Raw genomic sequence first — 25962 nt, 5'->3', positions numbered from 1 at the left:
ATTACTTCAAAACCAGCATATCATACCGGTATTGTGCAAGCTCTGGAAAGCTGCTGCCACCACAAATCCTTTTTGCAAAGGGGCTGGCTAGACAGCGTGGTGGCGTCCCGATTGTGGCGACCCGCAACCTTTAATAGAATTGTAGAGTTGGAAGGGGCACCCCAAAGGTCATCCAGTCCAACCCCCTGCAATATTTGGAGGGAGCTACTTCGGCTGTCCCCGCTTTTTAAAAGCTCCACCTCAGTTATTGTGCATTCGTAACAAACTAAGCAACGACTCTGCCCCAGGAATACATCGTATAGTCAATTTGTGGAGGGAGGAGTGATCGTCCCAGACTTTAGGACTCGCTCAGCTATGGAAAAAAAAAACCCTAACGGTTGGGGACGGGGAGATTGCAGCCCGCCTCACCAGGGACTAGTGACCTAGCTGTCAGGTTCTCTTCTCTTGTTTTCTTGGGTTGACTCCCTGTTGCCCCCATTCCCTTATGAAAAGCTATTTTTCTCCCATCATTTGCTGCTGGTGGTGGGGAGAGCCAGGAATCCTATCGAATATTTCCCTTCCCCTCAGGCCCAAGGGCGTTTATTGAAACAAAAAACAACAACGTGAGAAACGTTAGTTGTGCTTGCCTTGTACACTTGTGTGGGGGGGGGGGGCAGGGGAAACACCCCGAAATCTCTGAGGGCTGGAAGAGTCAGCTGAAGCAGCTCGGAGTTGGCTCGACTTCTGCTTTCTCCCCTCACAGCCCGCCGGTCCCTCCTTTCCCCCTCCCTCTCTTCCCCGCTCTGCAGGCCCAGCTCCAAGTGCGCCACATCTTCCAGCCTCCCCTTGAAGCGGGGGGGGGGGGGAGAGGAGGCGTCGGGCCTTGGGCCGCTTTCAAAGGATTGACGTGCGGGCTGAGCCAATGGCCTCCGACAGCGTCGGGCGGTGACGGCAGCCGCCGCCCAATCGGGCGCGCGCGCCCTGAGGCGGGCCCCGCCGGGGCGTGTGAGAGAAGCGGGGACGTCGGGTCGGCGGCTGGCTGGGGCACTTTCCTTCCCGCTCGGCAGCTGAAGGGATAGAGAGAGAGGATGATGCGGCTCCGGAGCCCCGCGCTGCTGAGGGACCTGCTGAGGCTCAGCCAGAACGGAGCGGCCGTTGGCGGGCCTGGCTGCTGCCGCCGCCCGTTGCTGAGGCGGCTCCATCCCGCCGCCGCTGCCGCCGGTTGCCGCCTGCCCAGCGGCGGCCCCCGCTCCTTATGCACCCGCTCGGAGGGGATTCTGGACGAGCCGGGCAAGGGCCCTCCGCCGTCCCAGCAGCAGCAGCAGCAGGCGGCGCCCTCGGCGGCGCCGGAGAAGCCCGGCGCCAACAACAGCCACGGCGCGGAAGCCGGCGGCATGGGCGACAAGTGAGTGCGGGTGGCGGAGAGGGGATGCCAGGCCACGCGGGGAGGAGGAGGATGCCAACCGGCTGCAGGGGAGGTGCCTCGGTTTCCTCCCTGGACCCTGCCTTTGACACGTGACAGGGCGCCCGCCGCCTTGCACGTCAGCATGGGGCAGTCCCGTGTTCCCCTCCCCACGCACTTAGGAGCTTTTTTTTAAAAAAAGTTTTTATTTATATATTTCGGCCACGCGGGGAGGATGCTGCTGCTCGGCTTCCTCCCAGCCTTTGACACGTGACAGGACGCCAGCCGCCTTGCACATCAGGATGGGGGCAGTCCTGTGTTTCTCTACCAACACACTTAGGATCTTAACCTACCCCCTTTAATAAGTTCTCATTTATGTATTTCTGGGAGGAGGGTGGGGAAAGAAGTTACAACAGCATTTTTCAATTTGCAATTATTTAACTTCGGGCTCTCCAGCCCTCTCCCCCCCCCCAAAAAAAAACCCTCCATGGTTTCCCTAATTTTCTAAATAGTGCTGCACGTTATTATAGTTAACTCTATACCTTATCTTCACGGTGTTTTCAAATATAACCACTTAAGGTTCTTCAAACTTTCCAAAATTGGTACAGGTTTTTGTAGGAGTGGGAAACCCAAGCTGAAGCTTGTGTCCTTTTGCTTTGTGTGCATGGATAAGTTTAGTTTCCCTTGCCAGGGGTCCATATTCCTCTTGACGTTTAGCTTCCCCACGGGAATGGGGAGCCACTCTCACGCTGCCTGGGTTTTGGGGCGTGCACTGCCCTGATCCAAGGGCTTGGTTTCGGGAAAACTTCAAGTAATGTGGTTGGGAGATGCCTCTAAGCACGTGCTGGCTCCTCCTCCTCCTCATTGCTGAATAAAATTTTGGTGAGTGCTCCACTCATTTAAGTACTCCAAAGAAGTGGGGCCCCAAGCCAGGCATGCAGGTGGCTTCCTGTTAAGCTTGAGGTCTGGCCCCTTTGATTTTAAACATTAGACACTGCTGCTGAGACTCTTGCATTGCAGGGAGTTGGGCTAGATGACCCCTCTGGTTCCCTTCCAAATTTCATTCTATGAATCCACGTGAGAAATGCTGTTCATTTGTGGTATGTTGATGCTGGCTAGTTGTGGCGTTAAACCCTGTTAGCTACAGCCACAAGGTGATTGACAGCACAACCCTGCACATGTTTACTTGGAAGTAAGCACCATTACATTTGGTGTAGCTTACTGTGTGTTCAGGTTTGTAGCTATAGAAGCATGATCTACCATCTTCCCCTTTGGGAAAGGGGTTGTAGCTCGGTGACAGACCACATGCTTTGCATGCAAAAAGTCCCAGGTTCAATTTCTGTCATTTCTAGATAGAGTTGTGAGGTCTCTTGCCAGAAACCCTGGAGGACCACAGTGTTGACGGTACTGAGCTAGATCAGCCAGTGGCCTGGCTTTGTTGTAAGGCAGCTTTCTTTGTCACATGTTTACAAAATAATGGGAACTGCTGTTCTGCTGGGTATGTTGGAAGAAGGAATGTGTGTATAAAAGTGATCACTTATATGTAGCATAGGCAATGTATTATTCAGATTTGATCAGGCAGCGATTAGCGGTATTATACTGCTCCCAACCCAGTGCAAAGCTTTATCACTGTACAGAATGCAAGAGTGGATGAATTCAGAGAAATTTGTCCCTGAAATGCTGCACTGGCTGCTGTGTCATCCTTTAACCTTCTTGGATCATTTTTCTTGACCCTTGCAAGTTCCCAGCATCAAGAACTGAATGTTACAGATAGCGTAAGATGAAACATTTGTCTTTAACAATGAAACATCCGAGGTTTTGCATATAGCTTGTGAAGAATATTCTAGCTGAATTAGTCATTCCTTTGGTGTTGGTTTGCACTGGCAAAAGAGATAAGTGGATACACATCTTAGAATGAATGGCATTGTTAGTCTTACAAGTGCCACAAAAGTTTTTGTTTTTTTTTCTCTCTAGGAAGGCACTGTGATAGATCACTTTTTCAGTAAAGATAATGTTGGCTGCATGAAGAAATTGAATTATCAAGTTTGATGCAAATTTTCTGTCTTTTTTCTAGACCAGTGACAATTGGTCATACAGAATATTATTTTTGTACTGGCTAGTATTTCAAGGTTGTAAGTAAAATAATTTAATTTTAAAAGCAAGTTTTGGTAACACAAGTAGGCAGTGCTAGAGATCACCTTTGGCCAAGGTAGTGTGCACTATCTCTATCAGAACTAGCTATGTTGTCATTTGCATCATTGGCTGGTATGTAGATGAACCTGCTTTGAGATTATAGCAGGCATGGGGCAGGATTAATGAAAAGATAATATAAATTTAAGTTTTATGTCCAGAGACTCTGCATTGGTTTCTGGAGCACACAAGGGGTCAGTTATGGCTTTGAGGAATAGGATGAAAAACCAGAGATCTTGGTGCTTGCTCTTAACTTTAGTACTACAGTGCTATCTGGGCAGCACATTTTACATATTTGCTATGTATTCTCGAAAGTGAACAAAAGCTGCCCGCTGTAAATGATGGTTACTCAGATTAAGGCTTACTTTTATCTCACACTGGGTAAAATATGTTCTCTTAGCTGAATAAATTTAAAGTAAAAAAACTTTTTTGTCTTTTTTATTTCCATGAAATATAATTTTACATTCCCTTTAAAAAGGTGGATCAGAAGCTATTTTAGTACTGTAGAGTAGTATGCAGTCTTTAGAAGAGTCTTTGCCAAGCTGGTGCCCTCCTGCTGGCCTGGGATCATGGTATAGTAGTCGAAAACATCTGAAAGGCACCAGATTGGCAAAGACTGTTTTAAAACATTCATTGGTACAATCTTCTAGACTGCTCACTTTCATCTGGAATAACAATGGAAATATCAAGAAAAGTTATGAGACTGAGGCCCACAATAGTTATGCATTGTTGTTTGTGTTTTTCTCCCAACTCTTTTTCAAAACCAAAAGCAGCCTTGAAGTTATGAGGATGGGCAGAGGAAGGGGCTGCTTATTTATCCCCCCCCCGATATTTTCACTTTTGAATCCCACCATGAGAAAATATGCAGGCTGTATTTTTTCTTCTTTGTGGAAAAGCAACTAGAGGGTGATTTTGAATGGGAAAATGGCTTGAAGGTAAAAAGTTAAAGTGCTTGTTCCTCCTATCATCATATAACTGTTGTCAACTATATACCTTGAAACCAGCAGAGGGAGCTTTCAGGGGTCAGGAAAATAATGTAAGCAGACAGTTGTATGATGCCCATGGTTCAAGTTCATGCCACTACAGACCTGAAAGCATATGAGGCTATTTCCTTGTTGAGGCTAAGCAGGTTTAACTCTGGTTAGTGCCTGGATGGGATACTGCCTGGGAACCACACATACATTGACTTGTTTCATGATGAAAGAAAGACTCTCAGCAGACATTCTGCAAAGACTCCAGGCTCTGCAACTTAAAAGGATTAAGTAACACTAAAATCAATTAACTTCATTGGTTTTTGGATTTGTTGATGGTGGAATATAAATACTTTAGCATGGGATTTGTAGCTGAAATTTAAGTTGCTTTTGCAGTGAGAATTGTGTGGAGGTAAGAAGGGCTGTTCTCATTGACACCAGCCCCAATAAACTCCATGTGTTGGAGAAAGTCTGGAAGTGAGTAGCTTGTTCTGCATGTGTTGGCTTGCCATTGAACACAGGGTTTTAAATAATGTGTGAGCCTACATATATAGAGTAGGCTTCCCACCTCATACGTTTTCCGTCTGCACATACAGTGTGATGGAATGGGAGAAGCAACCAGCTGTCTCTGCTGCAGCTTGCAGTTAGTGAGAAAAGTGCTTAGCCATGACTCCCAGTTCTGGCTACGTGCTAAGCCAAAGTACGTAGCCAACCTAGCTCAAGGTTGTCATCTGAACTAGCCAGATGTTTAACCCATAATCAGTGATAGTCAGTCCATAATTTGAAAAATAAGACTAGAGCTGTCTTGCCCTAAAATGGCAGCTAGATATTCCATTTGGTAACTGTAACCTTGGTTTAAGGAGCCACTTGGCACCTAGCTTATATATCTGAGTTTCTAACAATGGCCAGGTTTGGGGCAGAATCCAGAAGTACATCCAAAGTTTGAACCTGAGTCTTCAAGGGGAGTATAGCCCCATCCAACACAGGTTGAATCCCTATTCCCTGATCCATCTTAATGTTAATCTTATATAATATATAAATACCTCAGAAGTGTTTCCAGTAGCGAAAAGTAGCAAATTAGTGGTTGGGGTAGGAATCTTGACTATAGCGCATAGTTGCCACGAGCCTTTGACTTAACTCATTGTGGTGTGGGAGTAAAAAATACCATGAAGGAACAAAGTGGTCATGAGCCTCTTTCTAGGAGCTCTCATGGTTCCAGTAAGCCACAGAGCAAGTCCATTATAATAATGCCAAACATTAGAATTTGAAAAAATAATATTTTTTCAAATACTGCATTCAATTCATTATTTGTTACTTCCATCCATTTGTTGTTTCAATGACAACAGATTAGAGAACTGGGCCAAAACAAACAAGATGAATTTTAACAGGGAGAAATGTAAAGTACTACACTTGGGCAAAAAAAATGAAAGGCACAAATACAGGATGGGTGACACCTGGATTTAGAGCAGTACATGTGAAAAGGATCTAGGAGTCTTGGTAGACCATAAACTTAACATGAGTCAATAGTGTGATGCAGCAGCTAAAAAAGCCAATGCAGTTCTGGGCTGCATCAATAGGAGTATAGCATCTAGATCAAGGGAAGTAATAGTACCACTGTATTCAGCTCTGGTCAGACCTTACCAGGAATACTGTGTCCAGTTCTGGGCACCACAGTTCAAGAAGGATACTGACAAGCTGGAATGTGTCCAGAAGAGGGCAACCAAAATGGTCAAAGGCCTGGAAACGATGCCTTATGAGGAATGGCTTAGGGAGCTGGGTATGTTTAGCCTGGAGAAGAGAAGGTTAAGGGGTGATATGATAGCCATGTTCAAATATATAAAAGGATGTCATATAGAGGAGGGAGAAAGGTTGTTTTCTGCTCCAGAGAAGCGGACACGGAGCAATGGATTCAAACTACAAGAAAGAAGATTCCACCTAAACATTAGGAAGAACTTCCTGACAGTAAGAGCTGTTTGACAGTGGAATTTGCTGCCAAGGAGTGTGGTGGAGTCTCCTTCTTTGGAGGTCTTTAAGCAAAGGCTTGATAGCCATCTGTCAGGAATGCTTTGATGGTGTTTCCTGCTTGGCAGGGGGTTGGACTGGATGGCCCTTGTGGTCTCTTCCAACTCTATGATTCTAATCAGCTTATGAAACATATTTTTTCTGTAGGAAAATATAGCTGTAAAGCTTCCTGTGTTGCATAATGTACTTTGTTTTTTAAACTTTCCTTAGAAAATATTGTTATTGGAATACTTTTAACTATTTTCATTGGAATTCAATAGCATGTGCATTGTGTAAATTCCAAGAAAAAATGCACTGCAAATTCTTAAAATGCAAAATTTAGCATGCATTAAATATATAGATATTTCCTAAATATATTTAGCTTGAGAAAATATAATTACATATAGTGGAACCTTGGTTCTTGAACTTAATCCATTCTGGAAGTCCGTTCAACTCCTGAAACCGTTTGAAAACCAAGGCGCAGCTTCTTATTGGCTGCAGGAGCTTCCTGCACTCAAGCGGAAGCCGCGTTGGATATTCAGCTTCCCAAAAACATTCGAAAACTGGAACACTTACTTCCGGGTTTTCAGCATTTGGGAGCCAAAACGTACCAAGGCATTCGAGAACCAAGGTACGACTGTATTTTGAAACTGCCCAGTTTGATGGGTATCGCACTCATTCATTTTACTACTGATGAATTTCATTGAACGTTGTGTTTTTAAAAATTGATTTTTTTCAGCAGAAGACTGTAACATCAGTGAACTTTCTGTTGCAGAAAAAATTCCATCCAATCTCACTTCCTAGTATTAGTGCCTGCATGCTGTCCCCTGCTACTAGGGTTTTTTCCTAGTAGCAGCAAAAAAGTCTTGCATTTGCTTCACTTACCTGCTGTGGTTTGAGTTTAGGGGATCCAATCCACCACATTTTTCTACTCTGCCCTGTCAGTCTTTTCCATATTCCTTCCTTGGTTGTGTGTCTACTCTGAGTATGTCATGATGTTGGATACAACATAGTATACATGGTTCTCTCCTCCATCTTACTATCAGAAACAATGCAGCGATCTAGGTCATGCTGAGAGATTGGCTGAAGGTCTGCAAGTGACCGTCATGGCCGAGTGAGGAATTGAACCTGGATCTGATCAGTCCTAATACAACATTTTAACTGCTGAACAACACACCATGTTGTAATAGGCAAAAATTATGAGCTATATTGGATGTGTGTGTTTTCATTGTAGTGTTTTTCAACCCATATATTTTTGGTTGTTTGTGTCTACAGGCATACAGGCAAGCTTTTCAGTATGCCTTCGTAATTGTTACCATTTCTGATTTGTTTGTTTCTTAAGTGTTCATTTATAGAGTGCTACTTATGTGTCTGGTACTATATAAAACAGCATGCAGTTTTAAAATGTAACTTTTTGTTACCAAATATGTTAAAGCGCTATCTAAAAGAGACTATACAGTGGTACCTTGGTTTACAACCATAATCCGTTCCGGAGGTCCGTTTGTAAACCCAAACAGATTGTAACCCAAGGCGTGCTTTCGTCAATGGGGCCTCCCAAAAAAAAATGTTCATAATCAAAAAAAAAAAAAAAAAAAAAAAGGTTGTAATCCAAATAAAGGTTGCAAACCGAGACACACACTTCCGGGTTTGATGTGTTTGTAATCCAAAACATATGCAAACCAAGACATATGCAAACCAAGGTACCACTGTATTTGGGTGGGGAAGTTAGATCCCCAGGACAGGGAAATGACCAAAATATGTAGAGTTAAGGTAGCAGTCCTATATCAGGGCAATCCAGAAACACAGGGTCTTAAGGAGAAGCTGAGGACAAGCATGGTGAGGCAGTCCGATAAGGTGTGTTCCAACACCAAGGTCATGAAGTAAAGCTGAGGGAAAACACAGCAGAGCAGTCCAAAGGTAGGCAGATTTTCAAGAGGCAGGGGTCTGTAGCACAGGGTCAGTCAGGGTAGGCAGCAGGAAGAAGAAACCAGTTTGCACAGAACTAAGGATTTAGCATTGCTGCAGCAACTAATAGTCTTCAATGGGAAGCTTATTGCCTGGTTACCCAGACCCAGCTGCAACTTGTTAACTCAGTCTTCAGCAGTCTCTGCTTTCGTTTTTGAGGGGCCTGGTTCATATGGTCCTTGAGGCACACAGCCCCTTAGTGGGTGGCTGCTGGTTACTGTACCATTGGAAGCCAGCATTCCCTGGGACTGGAGGTAGTTTGACCTCCCCTTTTGATTCCACAAGTGAGAAAGTTGTCCCAGGTGTGTTGGCAAACTCATCCACAGCTTCAGATTGGTGTAAATTCACTTCTCCAGAGATGTATGTGGGTTTGTGCCTGGGTTAGCGCTGGAGTCAGGAGGCTCCATTAAGTTTTTCAACTTTATGTCATCAGGGTCCATCCGATGAGTCATCTCTGCTTAGTCATGGGTTAAACATGACATAGACAGGATCTTTTTTACTTTTGTGAGGCCATGCTTTTATATTAGAAGGCTTTATAATACAGGTGGTGACTGTATTATATGCTCATCGGCGGAGTGCACATAAATGCGCCCCACCCTGTTATGCCATGCCCCCATTCTGCCCCCGGTCTGCCCTCTTTGGATTTAAAAAGACCTGTGCGTTGGCGATCACTTGTCAATTGGATGTGCCGAAAATGGTCATCGCCTATATCCTTTTAAGTTTCTGAAAAACAAACTGATTCTTATATGGAGCTTTTCTTACGTTTTAAATTGCATCTTTTCATTTATTTTCCTAATCAGAGCAAGAGACTCATACATAGAAAACTATGTACAGTCGTACCTTGGAAGTCGAACGGAATCCGTTCTGGAAGTCCGTTCGACTTCCAAAATGTTCAGAAACCAAAGTGCAGCTTCTCATTGGCTGCAGGAGGCCTCAGAAGCCCCATCGGATGTTCGGCTTCCAAAAATAGTTCACAAACCGGAACAGTCACTTTGCGGCGTTTGGGAACCAAAACGTTTGGAAGCTAAAGTGTTCCAAAACCAAGGTATGACTGTAGTACAAAACATAGAAGTTTATAGGTTATGTAGTTAGTGCATATAAAATGAAAAGTATGTGACTTGACTGAGTATGTGATTGCACTGAATGACATTTTGGAAGAAGGAGACTACTGTTTTCGTTATAGTTTTGACTGTTAAAAAGAGTGAGGCTTTGTCATGCTTCACTCTTAAGAATGCCCTTGTCGGAAGTAATTTGGAGATTGGAAAATTTGCAAAGGAAAAAAGTAATATAACAGAACTGTACATTTCTAAATGTGTAATTAGTAACATAATCAGCTAAGATTGAGTAATTTGATTGGTCTAGTACCCATTCCAAACTTGTAGAATCTAAAATGTTGTCGTTATTCCCTATCTCCCCCCCAAAAATCTAAAAAATAGAATGGAAGTTTATACTGTTAAAAGACTTAGACGTATCCTAGTAAAAAAAAAGTCCACACAAAATTTTGAATGTGCTATGATACTTGATAATATAGTGACACTCCCCCCAATGAGAAATTTCTTTTAGCAGCTGCGGGAGGATTCTGTTGTATCCAGTTGAGTCTCCTCACTGTTGAAAGACCGTGATCCACCATGACTTTGTGAGCTAAAAGGTGGAAGGTGCTATTTTTTCAAGTCCCCCCCCCCTTTCCTGCACCCCCATATGCTAACTACCAGGCTATTACGAAAAGTCTCACAACCCTCTTCACCAGAATGGAAGGGTACCGGGGGCTACTGAGGGACCCAACAAAAAAAGGCCTCTATCCTTTTAGCTAATGGAAGCCTCCGCTGGATCAAAACCTTTGGAAAGGGACATGATTGGGTTCTACCCACACTGTTTAAAAGTATCATGGTGTTTTCTCCCCCCCCTTGACTTTTGTTTACCAAACATAAATCAAACATACTTGATCAGTCCAGAATTGGTTTTAGGATAATGAATAGATCACTAACATTTCCATTTTGCAAATGGAGAACTGAGATTCAGTAACAGGTTTCAAATTCACTGTATGGTCTTGTACCAAGCATTTGAAGGACAGCAGCATGTTTGCAACACAGAGACTCTTAACACGTTCTGCCTTCAAATTAGCTTTCTATGCATTTTTCAGGTTTAAACTTTGCTGATAAGAAACATTCACTTGCATATAGTAAAGATAACTCTGACAATACCATGCCCATTTTATATCTTAGCTCTTTTTGGCATATGCCGAATATGTGTTTTTCTAAGTGTTTAATGATGCTAAAACACTGCTCTTAGGTTGAACAAACATTATATAACAGTATTGACCTGGGAAATAGGGGGAGAAAAAGCTTATACTGCAGTTTAACTGATAAGCTTTGTACAATAATAGTCCATTTAAGGTATTTTCTGTATGAAAATTGAACGTTTGCCATGTTTGTTATCTCAGCTGGGTTACTTTCAAAGCTAAATATTGGGCTAGTCTGCTTGATTGAACTGCAACAGCTGTGAATGATATGCAGTCTATATACTTTTTTAAAAATATAATATTTCACAAAACTAAAGCTTAATATTTTGAATTTTGAACACTAGCATTTTTAACATACTATAATCAAAGTATGTGCGTAGTTTAGGAGACTTGTACATGCCACATGAAACATAAAGCTTACAATAAACTGATTAATGGGTTACACTTATTTACAGTTTCATAATGTATTTTACCATAGTCCTTCTGCAGTAGGAAAATATCTGAATACCTAGTTCTGTTCCACACATAGTTTTAAGTTTTTCATAGTTAGAGAATCTTTTATTATGGGGGGAAGTATGCATCATATTCAGACATGTACATTTTCAGAAGCACTGGGCATTCTTAGCTTGAAATCATACTTTTCTACCTTAGGATCCTTTGGGAGGAAGGGTGGAATAGAAATTTAATATATAAACAGGACTGTAAAATGAAAATCAACAAAGCAGCAGAAGTTGCTTATGAAAGCAGTAAAATGCCTGTTTCTAGTTAGATATGATAGCTTAATAAAATTGTCAATTGAATGGTTGTGTTAGCAGGAGGGCATATAATTACCCAAATAGTGGTCAGATGTGTTTCAGTGGTGAAATGATAAGAGTATCAGTGGCCTAGAATTTTTGTTGTTGTTTCTCACCCTTTCCATGTATTGTTTCTTCTCAGTAAGATAAAGCAAGGTCTTTTGCCTAGTTTGGAGGATTTGCTGTTCTATACTATTGCAGAAGGGCAAGAAAAAATACCAGTTCACAAATTCATCACGGTAAGCTTTTTTTTGTTTGTTTTAAATAAACTATGTGGTAAATAGCACAGTTTAATACTTTTTTTGGTAACTTATGAAAAGCAGTGCATGCCTCAAGGTTGTTAAATGTCAGTTTTATTCTTCATTACATTTATACCTCACCTTTCCTTCAAGGAGCTGATGGTGGCAAATATGGTGTACCCCTCCTCATTTTATCCTCACAACAACTCAATGTGTTGATAGGATGGTTATTAAAGATGAACATTCCATACATTTAACTCTCTAAATATGTCCGTATGTGATATAATCTGCTTACTCTTGTAGTAAAACTGAGGGTACATTGTTATAAATCTTCTAAATGTGCTTATGGCAAGGTATTGAAAAACAGAACTATTCTGAATGTCAAAACAAAATCGAAAATTCTTTCTAGTAGCACCTTAGAGACCAACTGAGTTTGTTCCTGGTATGAGCTTTCGTGTGCATGCACACTTCTTCAGATACACTGAAACAGAAGTCACCAGATCCTTAAATATAGTGAGGGAGTGGGGAGGGGTATTGCTCAGAAGGGTGGTGGGAATGGGTGATCAGCTGATAGGTGTGGAAAACCTGTTGACTACTCTTAACGGCTGTAATTAGTCTTGCAGGGAAAGGCAAGTGGTGAGATGGCTAAAGATAGCTTTGTCATGTATAATGAGATAAGAATCCAATGTCTTTGTTCAGACCAGGTTTCTCCGTGGTTTTAAGTTTGGTGATTAGTTGTAATTCAGCCACTTCTCTTTCCAGTCTATTTCTGAAATTTCTTTGTATTAAGACAGCTACTTTGAGATCTTTTATAGAATGTCCTGGGAGATTGAAGTGTTCTCCTACTGGTTTCTCTGTCTTGTGATTCCTGATATCAGATTTATGTCCATTTATCCTTTGGCGTAGGGTTTGGCCTGTTTGTCCAATATAGAGAGCTGAAGGGCACTGTTGGCATTTGATTGCATACACAATGTTGGAAGATGAGCAATTAAATAGTCCTGAGATGGTATGTTTGATGTTGTTGGGACCAGTAATGGTGTTGTCCGGGTTTATGTGGCAGCAAAGTTGGCATCTGGGTTGACTATTTAATTGCTCATCTTCCAACATTGTGTATGCAATCAAATGCCAACAGTGCCCTTCAGCTCTCTATATTGGACAAACAGGCCAAACCCTACGCCAAAGGATAAATGGACATAAATCTGATATCAGGAATCACAAGACAGAGAAACCAGTAGGAGAACACTTCAATCTCCCAGGACATTCTATAAAAGATCTCAAAGTAGCTGTCTTAATACAAAGAAATTTCAGAAATAGACTGGAAAGAGAAGTGGCTGAATTACAACTAATCACCAAACTTAAAACCACGGAGAAACCTGGTCTGAACAAAGACATTGGATTCTTATCTCATTATACATGACAAAGCTATCTTTAGCCATCTCACCACTTGCCTTTCCCTGCAAGACTAATTACAGCGTCAACAGGTTTTCCACACCTATCAGCTGATCACCCATTCCCACCACCCTTCTGAGCAATACCCCTCCCCACTCCCTCACTATATTTAAGGATCTGGTGACTTCTGTTTCAGTGTATCTGAAGAAGTGTGCATGCACACGAAAGCTCATACCAGGAACAAACTCAGTTGGTCTCTAAGGTGCTACTAGAAAGAATTTTCGATTTTGTTTTGACTATGGCAGACCAACACGGCTACCCACCTGTAACTATTCTGAATGTGTCTGCCAGCTGTCAATTGCATTGTGTTGGAAAATGAGATCAGATGGTGCTTGATACCAGAGTAGCATATTGTCTGAGTCAATGTTTAGAACAGGAAATATTTCTAATGTTCTACTCTTTTGCTTTTTTTTTACAGGCCCTGAAATCAACAGGTTTACGTACATCTGACCCAAGACTGAAAGAATGCATGGATATGCTAAGATTGACTCTTCAAACAACATCAGATGGTGTCATGCTCGATAAAGATCTCTTTAAAAAGTAAATACCTATTTATTAATCTAAAACAAAAACTTAAAATCTGCCACATTCAGCTTATTGATATGAAAAGTGTGTGATGGGAGGGGGGAACTTGAGTGCGGCAAACTAACAATATTCCTAGAAAAATAGTTTTACAAAATTTGCTTCCTTTTGCTGGCAGTATAGTGGACATATGTGCTGAAGAATGAAAAGATTTTAAAACACTTGTACTATAATGTTATCTTATTAACATATAACTTGTGTCCCTTAGTAATTAGATCACTATTGGAGCGAAACTATTAGGGCCACTCCTGCTTGACTACAATTAACATGTCACAATCTTTAAAATTTAATGGCGGCTACAGGAATGTGGACTGATCAGGTCTGTAAAGAGAGCACTTAATGTTCCCCACCCTCACAGCACAGTCCTGATGATCTCACCTCAAAGCAACTAGTTCTGGGAGGAGAGCTTCTATAATTTAATAACTATAAATATTTAGACATTTGAACACTTACTTGGCATGTAATTGTCTAGTTACTACTAAGCTCTTGCTTTTGCTCTTGCATGTATGAATGAGCTTGCTTAGATCTTCACATGTGTACTGAATGATAATGAACATAACTGAGATTTTCACTCATATTTTTTTCATGTTTCATAGGTGTGTCCAAAGCAATATTGTCTTGCTTACTCAGGCTTTCAGACGAAAGTTTGTCATTCCAGATTTTGTGTCATTTACTTCTCACATTGATGAACTGTATGAAAATGCTAAAACACAATCTGGAGGAACGGTAAGTGCTCATGTGAAATATTTGTTGTGTTAGTACGTTTTCATGTACTTTTTTTTTTTAAACCCTCCTTATTCCCCAGTTGGGCAATACTTTTATTAGGACCAACCAAAAAGTCACAAAAATGTGTCAAGCTTTTGAGTTTCCCAGAGCTCTTCTGGTGAGTTGTTACACAAAGCAGGGAGTGCAAGCTGGAAAACATTTTGACTGATGAAGAACTCTGGAGAATGTTGTTGCATTTGTGACTAGTATAGATATTTTGGTCCTAATAAAAAAGATTGCCCAGCTGGGGTCCGTCTCCCCCTTATGGTCCAACATTTGCTCTTTATGTGTCTTGAAGAATACTTTGAGTAAAGAGTGGCCACTGGAATTCTTGATTTCAGAATCAATGCAAGATGTAAATACCTTGTTTCTTTTCAGTTTTAGATACTGGTATTTTTGGTTGTCTTTCTTCAAGTATATTTGCTGCTACTTCCAAATTAAAACACAAGATACTGCAAAAATAGCAGTGATACAAAAAACAAAACACCCAAGTGGCATAAAATCATTTAACAATTTGTCAAGGGCTCCAAGCCAAGGGTATTTGTAAGCAGCTTTTTATTGGTTTGGCACAATAATTGATGGATACATTATTTTGGCCTGTGGTAAACATGTTAATTCAAGTAAGCTCCTGTCAAAGGCTGTGTGATTAAACACCCTTGAAAGTTTATGATAGAAAAACCTTCACTGTATACTTGTTGTTTGGTGGAGTTTGGGTTTGAACTTCGTTTTATTTATCTCTCTAGCATTTTTTTCTTAGTTGTACTTTTCCTCCAAGACACTTGTAGTAATGCAGTGTGATATTCTTAAATTGACATTATTAATCTCATTTTGGATAGGTTGCTGACTATATTCCACAACTGGCTAAATTCAGTCCTGACTTGTGGGCAGTGTCTGTTTGTACAGTTGACGGACAGAGGTAAGATACAATTCTTAAATATCTTAACTGTCCCAATTTCAGCTATAGGTGATAGAAGCAGTACCGCTAACTTTGAGGAACCAAATTTGCATCAAGGCAATTCTGTAAAATCCATGGTGTGGTATTCTTTATCGCACTAGCTGTAGGGTTTGCTTTTTATTTATGTTCTGTTCAGTACACTCTCATATTCAGTATAGATCTAGGGTGGCATTTCTTTAAACAATGGTTTAGCGCAAATGAACAAGTTTTTGGAGAGAAGATTTTGGCTGATAAGTGATGGTTTGGGTTTGCATTATGTCTAAACCTGGACTTGCAGTTTGTATGAAGAAGACAAACCACAAGTGGCAAGCAAGAACAACCCTTGGTTACAGCTCATGGCTTGTCTGGACTGATGTTTGCTTACCATGATTTGGCTTAGCATTTTATGTGATCTGGTTTCTCGTTTCTTCCCAATACATAGAAGAATTTTTGGTAGTAAAATCAGTACCAGTTTGCCTAAGCACTTTTCTGAACATATTTCTGAAGTAGTGTTAAGACTTTGCAGTTTTGCTCAGTTTGAGGGTGGGTAGTTTTCCAGATTATCATTCTGTACAGTAATGCTACTGTATAGCTAGCCTCTAATTAAGGTGAGATCCTTGGCTATTAAAACCAATGAGAGATGTGACTTGGGTAGGTTGTGGCTTGTACGATTGAAGCTATACCATTTTGGTGTATGTGTTGTGGTTACAAGATTTTTATGCAAGTCTCTTTGAAAGTAAAGAGGAAATTGCCTGTTTCTCTGTTCCAAGCCAACAGGTTAGAAACCTACAAACAATGAAAATACCGAAGTGTTGACGCATTTTAAGTGTAACACTTCCTCTGAGGATGTGTTAAGAATCAGATAAAACAGAGTTGAACTAAAATGATATACTTAGTTTTGATTTTGGTTTCATTTTCATTATTATATATCAGATTTTAACAGTTGTCTCACATACCTTTTTAATCTTTTAATTCAAATACTGGACACACAGCACTTCTCACAGGGAAGTGCAGGAAGCCCCAAATAGTTGTTTTTTCGGCTTGAGGCCAGGCCATAGGATCAACAGTGAGGGGGGGAAAGTATTTGATCCCCTGCTAAATTTGCCCATTTGCCCTCTGATAAAGAAATGACCAGTCCATAATTTTAATGGTAGGTTTATTGTAGCTGTGAGGGACAGAATAACAACAAGAAAACCCCCAGAAACCACCCCTGCTTTATGTGCCCTGGCCCATGCAGATGTTATTTATTTATTTCTTGATTTTTTTTACACTGCTTGGTTGTTAAAAAAGACACACCTGCAAAACAGTTTGCAAAAACAGATGAAATAAATCAGCAAGAAACTTTCAGTAAGTTAAAATAACAATAGAGTCAAACAGACGAAAACTTGCATCAACACCTTATTATGATTCTCATTGTTAAAGATTTCATACTCCCCCACTCCACTCTTGCATTGTAGCTCTTCGTCTGATTACCTTGTTTTGGCAAGCTGTAGCTTGCTGTTTCATCAGAGTCTGTAAACTATGGTTTGCACTCATTTTTTAAAGCCTAAACAGGAAACTGCTGAGGGCAAGGTTAAACTATGGCTTGTCTTTGGAAGAAATGCCTGTGCAATTTATAACCTTCCTGTTTACCTGCCCTGCCGCATATTGTAGCTGCTGTATTTTTGCAGGGTTTTCCTTAGAGATGTGGGATAAACCCACAACCCTATACACACAAACTCTCTTCTTCTTCCCTCGCCCTTGATGTGTGAGAATTGGAAAGTTAAAACCTCCTCTTCTGTAGCGTTGAGATTACCAGTATTCTGCTTCCCCTCAGCCCAATTGTAGTCAATACTGTATTGTAGCCAATACTGTTTTCTTAGAGGTTCCTGGGGAGCCAGTTATTCATGCTTCATTATTATTGTTGCAACACTTAAAGAACTGTACAGTTGAATATTTTAACTGGCAATTTTTGCATATATATTTTTATTGTTTACCTTTCCCACCCAAAGAAACTAGGATAGTAGTGAAATAATAATAATAATAATAATAATAATAATAATAATAATAATAAACCTATATTCCAGCCTGATGCATCATATAAACAGAACAAAAATAATAAAACCCGCTGCAAAAGTCCCTTTCCCCAGGATTATATCTATTTCTCAAACTTATTGTGACAATTTTATTTTCCCCTTAAGTTGAAATGCACAATTACTAATACTTTATTTGTCTCTCAGGCATTCTGTTGGAGATACCAAAGTTCCATTTTGTCTTCAGTCCTGTGTAAAGCCTTTGAAGTATGCTATTGCTGTTAATGACCTTGGCACGGACTATGTACACAAATATGTTGGTAAAGAGCCTAGTGGACTAAGATTCAACAAATTGTTCCTCAATGAAGATGGTAAGTTAGCTGTATATGTATTTGCCACTTCCCAATATTCTATCTTAAAAAAACAAAAAACAGTGAGGGATGGAGAAAGATGGAAAAGTGAGTACAAGGGAAGAATGAACTGGAGTGCCCCCTCCCTCTGCCTATTCTATGAAATTGCTTGGGCAGATCTTTTTTCTGGTTTTAGATACAATTGCAACTGATGTCATTTTATGGTTTAAGGAGAGTGAATGAGAAGATGTTATGCATATTCAGATGTGCTTGTCAGAGTGCTTGGGTAGCAGACTGTGTAAAACAAAGAAACTTGAGTGCATACTTTAGCTAGGTATTTTCCTGGGAAAATTGTGGTGTTTGCATTGTCCCACATACCGGTACTCATTTGGTGTGTTCCATACCAGAGTTGGGTTGTGGGGAAAGGATTGTAGTACTGGGGTGACAGAAGAACTTCTCTATCTAGTCTAGTGCTGTGATGAACTCCCCCCCCCCCTTAACCTTTCTCTTCTCTTCAAATGTGTGGGTTAATCGCTCCTGTTCTAGAATTGTGGGCATGATTAATGCCAAGTAACCCCCCTGGTTTCTGGGCCAGCCTTATAGTTCATACAGATGCACAACAGGGATTCTTGTGGGACAACTATTACCCTTTGCATCTCCTCATTCTGGACCCTGCTGCTGCTATTCCTAGTGACCCCAAAGTGAAGCAGCAGTGTTACAGAAATACCAAGCTTGCATACTTAGGAGTTCACCCATGCAGCTGCCTGATCTGTTGTCATTCATAGGTACTTGTTCATGGTTATGGCTACCAGCAGATTTCCAGTCAGTAGATCCAGTATCAAGAAGTAGTGACCATCTTTGAAAGATTCTCCAATCTCAATGAACCTTTTGGCACTCAAATTCACAAGGCTTTCCCCTCCAGGACAGGAAAGGGAACACTGTCTTGAAAGAGCAGAGGGCAGCATTTCCTCTCTGCCCCATCATGGAGGGGGAGGGACAGAATTAGAGTGCTATGTGAGAGTGCTGTGTACCTCTGTGCATGCGATTGTATGCGTGCAATTATGAGCGCATGACTGCATGAACAAGAGAAAATGTGTATGTGATGTACACACTTTGGTCACGCTCACCACTGCGGTCCTTGGAAGGGTGGCAGATTGCAAACGTGAATGTGGCCTGTAGGCTGGAAAAGATTAGCCGTTGCTGTTGTTGAGTGAAACTCCTTCCTTCTGATTTATGGTTATAAGATAATGAGGGACGTTGTTTGTCAGTCTTCTCCGTTGTAGAAAGTAATACTGTTGGTAACCTAACAACAGTGGAAGTTGTGTATATTGTGCTGTCAGTTTATGTGATATCCTTGATTATATATGGTCTCCCATGTGCTGTGGTTATAAACACTGCATTGTACCTATGGTGCATTTGGGAATGTTTTGCGTGGAGAAAAGAAATCCTTCATGTGAACATTAATCACCCAAACTTCATCCATGCAGCAGGGATTTACTGCCCCCTTTCCCACTGCAAACCCCTAACACCTCTTCTGGGGGCAGGGGGCCCTTTAGAACAGCATGGGATGTGACATTAGGGTTTTAGGGTGTGGTTGGTGGGAGTTGTGTGCTGCTTCATTGCTCATCAGTTGATAGAGTTAATAAATTGCTCTTAAGTAAAAATCTTTTTTTAAAATTGCATGTTTTTCTGAGTGATACCTAACTGTGTGGTGCCCCACCTGTTCAACCGACTATTGCTTGTATGAACAGAACTTGCCTTTTTTTCTCCTTTCCCCCGCAATACCCCACATGCTTCCCAAATTTGCTCTGGAGGGTTGGGGCAAATTGGGGAGGGGACAGTTGCGTGCTTTGCTGTGATGTTGCATCTCTTCCTCTGTGTGGCTTTTAAGCTGTCACTAAATATGTTGAAAGGTGAAATTACATTCTGGTGACTCATCTAGCTGTGGAATGAAAGACTGGGTTTATTAGTGAAAAACCTGCATACTCCCAGTATCTTTGCTTGGTGAGAGAAGACACCTCTCGGTTGCCATGACACCAAATTAATTTTTAATACAATGATAATTAAGAGATGGCAGTTGAAGACCATGTGATCTTTCTGCCAAGGAATAGATTTCATGTGTTTGTTTATCTGAAAGGAAATGCTAGTAATTTAGAAATACAGTACACATTTTTGGCTTAAAGCTGCTGCTGAAGGATAGATATTTAGCCATAAAATTAGCCTGCCTGTCTAGCTCTTTTTGTATTTTAATATAGTTTTATTAGTGCTCACAGATGTACAGACTCTGGAAAATTCTTAATTTAACAATTAATGTGGAACATTTGAACTCCTCTGTATGTTGAGGATGTGTGCTGGTTTATACTTTCAATAGTGAATATAGGTTTGAAAGACAGAACTTTAATTGCCGGTAAGCATAGACAAATACTGATATAGAAAAGTCTCCCTGGTAGTCTGAGATGTAACTGATGCTACTTTTTGTTGATACATTAAAAAGAAGCTTGGTCCAGAGGTCTGCTGGTTCCATAGGCTGTCTGTTAATTTCCTTTTTTGCCCTCTTTGCTCTTTTTGGACCCATCTGTGGGAATCATTAGCCTAGGAGCATAAGTAACTTCGTTCACTTGTAGATGTATTTAGCCTTGAATTCCAGGCCATTAACTTCTTGATGGTGATTACTAAGCTCTTAATACATAAGAACTAGGATACTGTAATGTCCTTGGCACAGTTCCAAGTGTGTGAGTATCAGCAGTTGTTTCCACAGGCAGGATGCGCCAACTGTTGTGTCTAAAAGTTACTGCTACGTGCCAACTCAATATTTCATTAGGAGTAGAGTGCATGCACTTTCATTGACTATCCTAAATATAGTCCACTAGTTTTCCTATATTACAGTGTCATTTTAACAGTATGGATAATCATCGCTGAATGTTGAAAACAGCTGAGGTAATTTCACCTCACCATAAGTCTTTTTTTAAAAAAATTAATAACATTTGTTCTAGGACTGTGAACTATTTCTTTTACCCATTTTCTCCTTGCATATATTTTGACAGCATATTTTATTGGATACCCTTGCACCACTAGGTCCTGTAGCCAAGATGTTCTAGTTCAGTAACAACTCCCTTTTCTGCATGTAGAATTTATAGCTGAAACATAAATGGGGTGTGGTAAACAGAACAAAACTAATTCAATGTTGAGATTTCCAAATCCGTCTGCATAAGCATATCAGGTTGCCAGACTGAATTATATCTCTCCCAGTACATTTTGGGGGTTCTCCTGGCCCATCCCACTGAACTTATTTGGGGGGGGGGAAGCCCTTTGCAGAAGTGGAAGTACTAGAACAGGGTTCATTAGGTGAATAAAGCCCCATGTTAATAAGTTTGTATATGTTAATCATTTTTTTTTAAAGTTTGCTGCATTTAGTTTAATTGAAAACGTATATTTCTACTGTTACTCAGTGCAGAGTTATGGTACTTCTTTTTAGATGAAGTGAATACATGTGCCATCATCTCTGGTATGCAAGAGCTGTCTATTTCATTTCATTATTCTGGTTTGGAATTTAGTCCACTTAAGCAGTAGGGAATCCTGACTAAATGTGGAATGTTGATTGATGGAGAAGAGAATAGATGGTGCTGGTTTTCACTCACGTTTTGTTAACTTTTCCTTGGGAAGTGAATGTACATGACTGAATAACTTTTGTTTTGCAGACAAACCTCACAATCCTATGGTGAATGCTGGAGCAATTGTGATCACTTCCTTGATCAAGGTAAAATGTTTACACAAATTTTCTGAACTGCATTGTTAACATTTTTTGTGGAAAGCTACGTTGTGCAATGTTAGATATTGTACGGAGAATTAAATTTTTAATTTGAGCTGCAGTTTGTAGTCCGCACAAGCATATTGCAGGCAAATATGCAAAAATATATGAATCTAGAGGGGTATGTGTGAAAGTAACTGTTTTCATTGTTAGTTTTCTGAAACTAAACCCCACCCTCTATGTTCAAAAACCAGTTCTGAGGTACGGCATGAATTTTTTTTAAGGGGAAATGCTCCTGGTGTGTTATTTCTCTCTTCTCCCTCCTCCTTTAAATTTACTGGATTCCTCCTTTAAATTTACTGGATTGCTGTTTGAAATAGGTTGGTTTAAAGATGGGCTCCTAGAGTAACACATGCTTCTCTAGATTTGTGGCCTGAATTATATTAAAATGGAAGGAATATTAGAAAAGCATAACACCTTCTACTTGAGATTTTATGGATTCTGTGAAACATGCAACTCATTTCAAAGTCTGTTAAATGAGAACTTGTACATCAATTTTAATATACAGTTAAAATGGTTTCCTACACATTTTAGCATTTGTTGCAGTGATGCTCTTCTAGAGGATTTAACACAAAAATTGTTTCTACATCAAGTGTATGTTTTGAATGTCAGAATTGTTCATTATATTTACAAGTATTAACATACTTTGGGTGTTTACATCATTAATATGCCTTAATTGCTCATTTAGTGTGATGAGATTTCTGTAAGAATTAAAAACTTATACTTGAAGCAGTGGCTCTCTAGATATAAGTGAAACCTAATTAACATTTCGCTCCCTAGTAGCCTTAAAAATGGCCAACCTATGCTGTTGATTACATCTTAACATCCATTAATTTGTTTTCAGACTTTTAGATATGAGAGGCTACTTCAGTCTTGGCTCATGATTTTCTGCTTTTTGTTATATTGAATAAAATAAAATAAAATCCTGCTTAAAACATTTATCTTTAATAGCTATAGGTGAAGGAAAATGGCCTTAAGTATGACAGGTAAATTTATTCATGTTTAACTTTTCTCTGTAGGTTTAAATAACTTTGAAATTCATTTTGACAGTGGGTTAGAATAAGTAATATACAATACAGCAATACTTGACTGTAATTATTGTCACAGTACAGCCTGTTACAATGTAAGGTAAAATCCAAAGTGCAAACTTTCCTGGAAATGAGTTCCACTGTAATTAGTCTAAAATGTGCTTTTCTATCACAACAGTGTAGGTTTCAGGATGTTGTAATATTCTGCAGTTTTAGTTTTTACTGCATGCAGTCGTGATACCATTACAAGAACACTATAGCAACTTTTGTAGCCAGTACTGGATTGCATTGAAACTTTGCATGTAGTATATTTGCATGTCCAGCAGACGTAAATCACCATATTGCATCATCTGTTTAAAGTGATTGTAAGACATTTTTTGTGATACATCTACTGGGAAGCTATTTTATAAAAATTGAGTGACTATGAAAACTCAGGAATCAGCACTGGGTTTTTAATACTTGGTTTTAATTTAGAAATATTTTCGCTATCATTCTGAGTTAATTGTAAGCTCACACTTAGTAACAATCACAACCACAGCCTAATGGTATGTTTGCTTGGAAATAAGCCTTGCTGTCTCCAATGAGACCTACTTCTAATGCCTATGTATAGAATTAGAGTATCTTCATACATGAATTAAGACATTTGTTAGTGCAAGATCATAGAATACTAAAATTTCTGTGCTTGGTCTAGTACAGAGTGGCAAGGCAAATGGCTGTTTAAGGCTTCAAACCAAAGATGTAATCTGTTTTGTTGAAGAGGGTGCAAAACCTTGGGAATTCATTCGTTGCGTATCTTAAATATGTACCTTATTACATGTTGTTTATCACAATTGTATATGCAATAGTGCAATAGTTCCAACTGGTTAGCATATTTTGTTTACTGCTGCCTTTCATGATGCCTTTCTAAACCTACTGCCATTTGAAACCATTAAAATATAACACATATAGTGGCAAGACAATGCTGAGTTGTACCAAAGTCCTTTCCTGTATACTGTATAAGGAAAGTCATAGAAGCTCCTTTAGCTTGAGTGGTTAAAGCATATTAGTCACTGATTCCTAAAGTATGGTACGTAAGAGAAAGTAAAGTCAGTGGGCACCACTGATACAACATTAAGCCATGGTTTTAAGAGTCTGGGTTCAAAGAGTGCAACCCAGGCGTTGGCTGTGATGTGGCAGCTGCAGGAGTTGGATATAGGAGCATTGCAGGAACTGTTTGAGCACTAGCATGCTAACATAAAGCCATAGTTTGTTTTAAACTATGGTTTGATGTCATGTACAAATTGGGCCAGTGATAAACATATCAATTAAAATTTAACTTGCTTTGTACTTAGATCAGGGTGGATTTGATTTAAATCAAACTGATTTAAATCACGATTTAAATCACTAGTCAGTAAGGCTTGATTTAAATCACAGTTTTCTACATAAAGACTAATTCTTGCTGGTATAACTTTAATATGCAAGTAGATGAAGATTTTTAGAATAACAACTTTTCATATTAAGTTTTTTTATCCCCAGTTTAATAGGTTAATCATTCATATTTGGACAACTTTTCTGTTGTACTTAGGAAGGAGAAAAATAATCATTACCTTAATAATAACAATTTAAATAGATTTATTAGATCCATTCCACTCCAAACAATCAGAAAAGTATTGTTTCTATTCTATTCACTGAACTTCTTGAAACTGAAGGGGTTGATTCTGTATTCATAGGTTTGTAGAACAATAGGATTAAGGTCTTTTTCTCAACTCTGTTCATGTTATAACATTTTTGCTGTGAAGAAGAGGCATGTGATCTCTGCTGAGTCAAATTCAGTTTTGAGAACTGCCAAAGTAAACCAAGCATCTGTGATAATATCCTGTAGGCAGAGAAACTGCCCAATAATCTTACAAAAACCTCTGGAAGAGCATAAATGACATTGTGAATGGATTAATGAATTTTATTTACCAAAAAATAAAACATATACAGCCTTATTCTACATAATTAAAAACTAATCTTTATTTCCTGATTGAATAACCTTTGGATGGTAATATATTTTCCTCAAAAAGCATTTTATTTTTAAAAAAATCTGATTTAAATTTTTTAAAAATCCGATTTTTTTTAAAAAAAAATCATTGATTTTTATCCACCCTGACTTGGATGCAGCTGTATTGAGTGTGCAGTAAAGATGTGCCAGGTTTTTGTTGGCCACTACTGGGCAGACTGCTGGGTAAATAGATCTCTGATATGGCCTAAGAAAGCTGTTCTTAGTGACTAAGGATTCTTGTTCTTGCGGATACTCTGGTCTGTTGATTCTCAAAGTGCTTCTATACAGTTTTGGATCTTGCATAGTGGCAGCCGTATGTCAGGAGCTGTGCATAAAAGCCTTAATGAATGAGAGATGCTCGCTATGTCAACCTGCTGAATAATAGTGTATTGACAGCTACAAGTCTGTGACATAGGACATAGGTGAATGATTGGGATTAGAATTCGTAAGATTTTAATTCTCATGCAGCATACCGCATGACCACTGTTAAAAGAGAGAGGTCAAATGAATAAAAGCCTCAGTGTAACAAATCTTAAGAACTGGTGCTCTGTGGGAATACAAAATAGTTATAATCATGTACATGGGTGAGCGGAGAATGCAATAAGAATGATTGCTCCTTTTCACCCATTTTCTAGTGTGCACCACCATAACATGAGGTGAATTCTTCCCTTGGTCAGACCTTACAGTTCTGACTACGGTTAAGATTTATACATACACGTTACAATTTTACAGTTTGCTGTTACTACCTTTCTTTTCCTGGCACGTGCACAATTTAAGTAATGAAAGCCTTTCTCTTTTCCTAAATTCTAAATACAAAAATTCCCTTATGTGGGAATCCCAAGCTTTAGTTAAAAGATGCACAGGTCTTAAATAAACTGTTGTATCTGAACGTCTTTTCAGTTTCTAGATTTACAATTTGAAACAGCATTTGTAATTATCATTATTTTTAGGTGTAGTCAATGAGCATAGCAATTGGAGGTAAGCCCTAATTGCCAGCCATTAACCCCTCAGAAAACATGGTTTTTCATTATTGAAATATTTGTCCTAATGCTTATAGTGGTCATTTTTTCAGTTAATGTTTGATACGTTTTGCAGTGTCCATTGCAATCCAGAACAAACACCTAGAAAATGGACTAGATTGTTTTATATACCCAGTGGACCCTTTTTGTTTAATTTTTTATATAGAGACCGTGTAAGAATCCGGATAGCTAATAGAACTGATGCCAAAGTA

At 39.7% G+C, this 25962-nt stretch overlaps 1 protein-coding gene across 3 annotated transcripts in view; it reads left to right on the top strand.

Moving 5' to 3' along the window:
• Positions 1-969: 969 nt before the first annotated feature.
• Positions 970-25962, top strand: part of GLS (glutaminase) — a 75581-nt gene continuing 50588 nt past the window's right edge. The window contains exons 1-7 of one of the 3 annotated variants that reach the window (XM_033169068.1): positions 970-1384; positions 11684-11780; positions 13648-13769; positions 14408-14537; positions 15413-15492; positions 17730-17893; positions 21571-21629. In XM_033169068.1, coding sequence (XP_033024959.1) covers positions 1068-1384; positions 11684-11780; positions 13648-13769; positions 14408-14537; positions 15413-15492; positions 17730-17893; positions 21571-21629 — 969 coding nt within the window. In that variant the 5' untranslated portion in view covers positions 970-1067. Of the gene's footprint in view, positions 1385-11683; positions 11781-13647; positions 13770-14407; positions 14538-15412; positions 15493-17729; positions 17894-21570; positions 21630-22631; positions 22667-25962 lie in introns of those variants that run through there. The other 2 variants (XM_033169062.1, XM_033169077.1) reach the window with 2 other exon arrangements.

Source organism: Lacerta agilis, chromosome 1 (genome assembly GCF_009819535.1).
Source record: "Lacerta agilis isolate rLacAgi1 chromosome 1, rLacAgi1.pri, whole genome shotgun sequence".
Taxonomy (NCBI): domain Eukaryota; kingdom Metazoa; phylum Chordata; class Lepidosauria; order Squamata; family Lacertidae; genus Lacerta; species Lacerta agilis.
The sequence above is the reverse complement of the archived record's forward strand: the minus strand, read 5'-3'. Positions and strand labels throughout refer to the sequence as shown.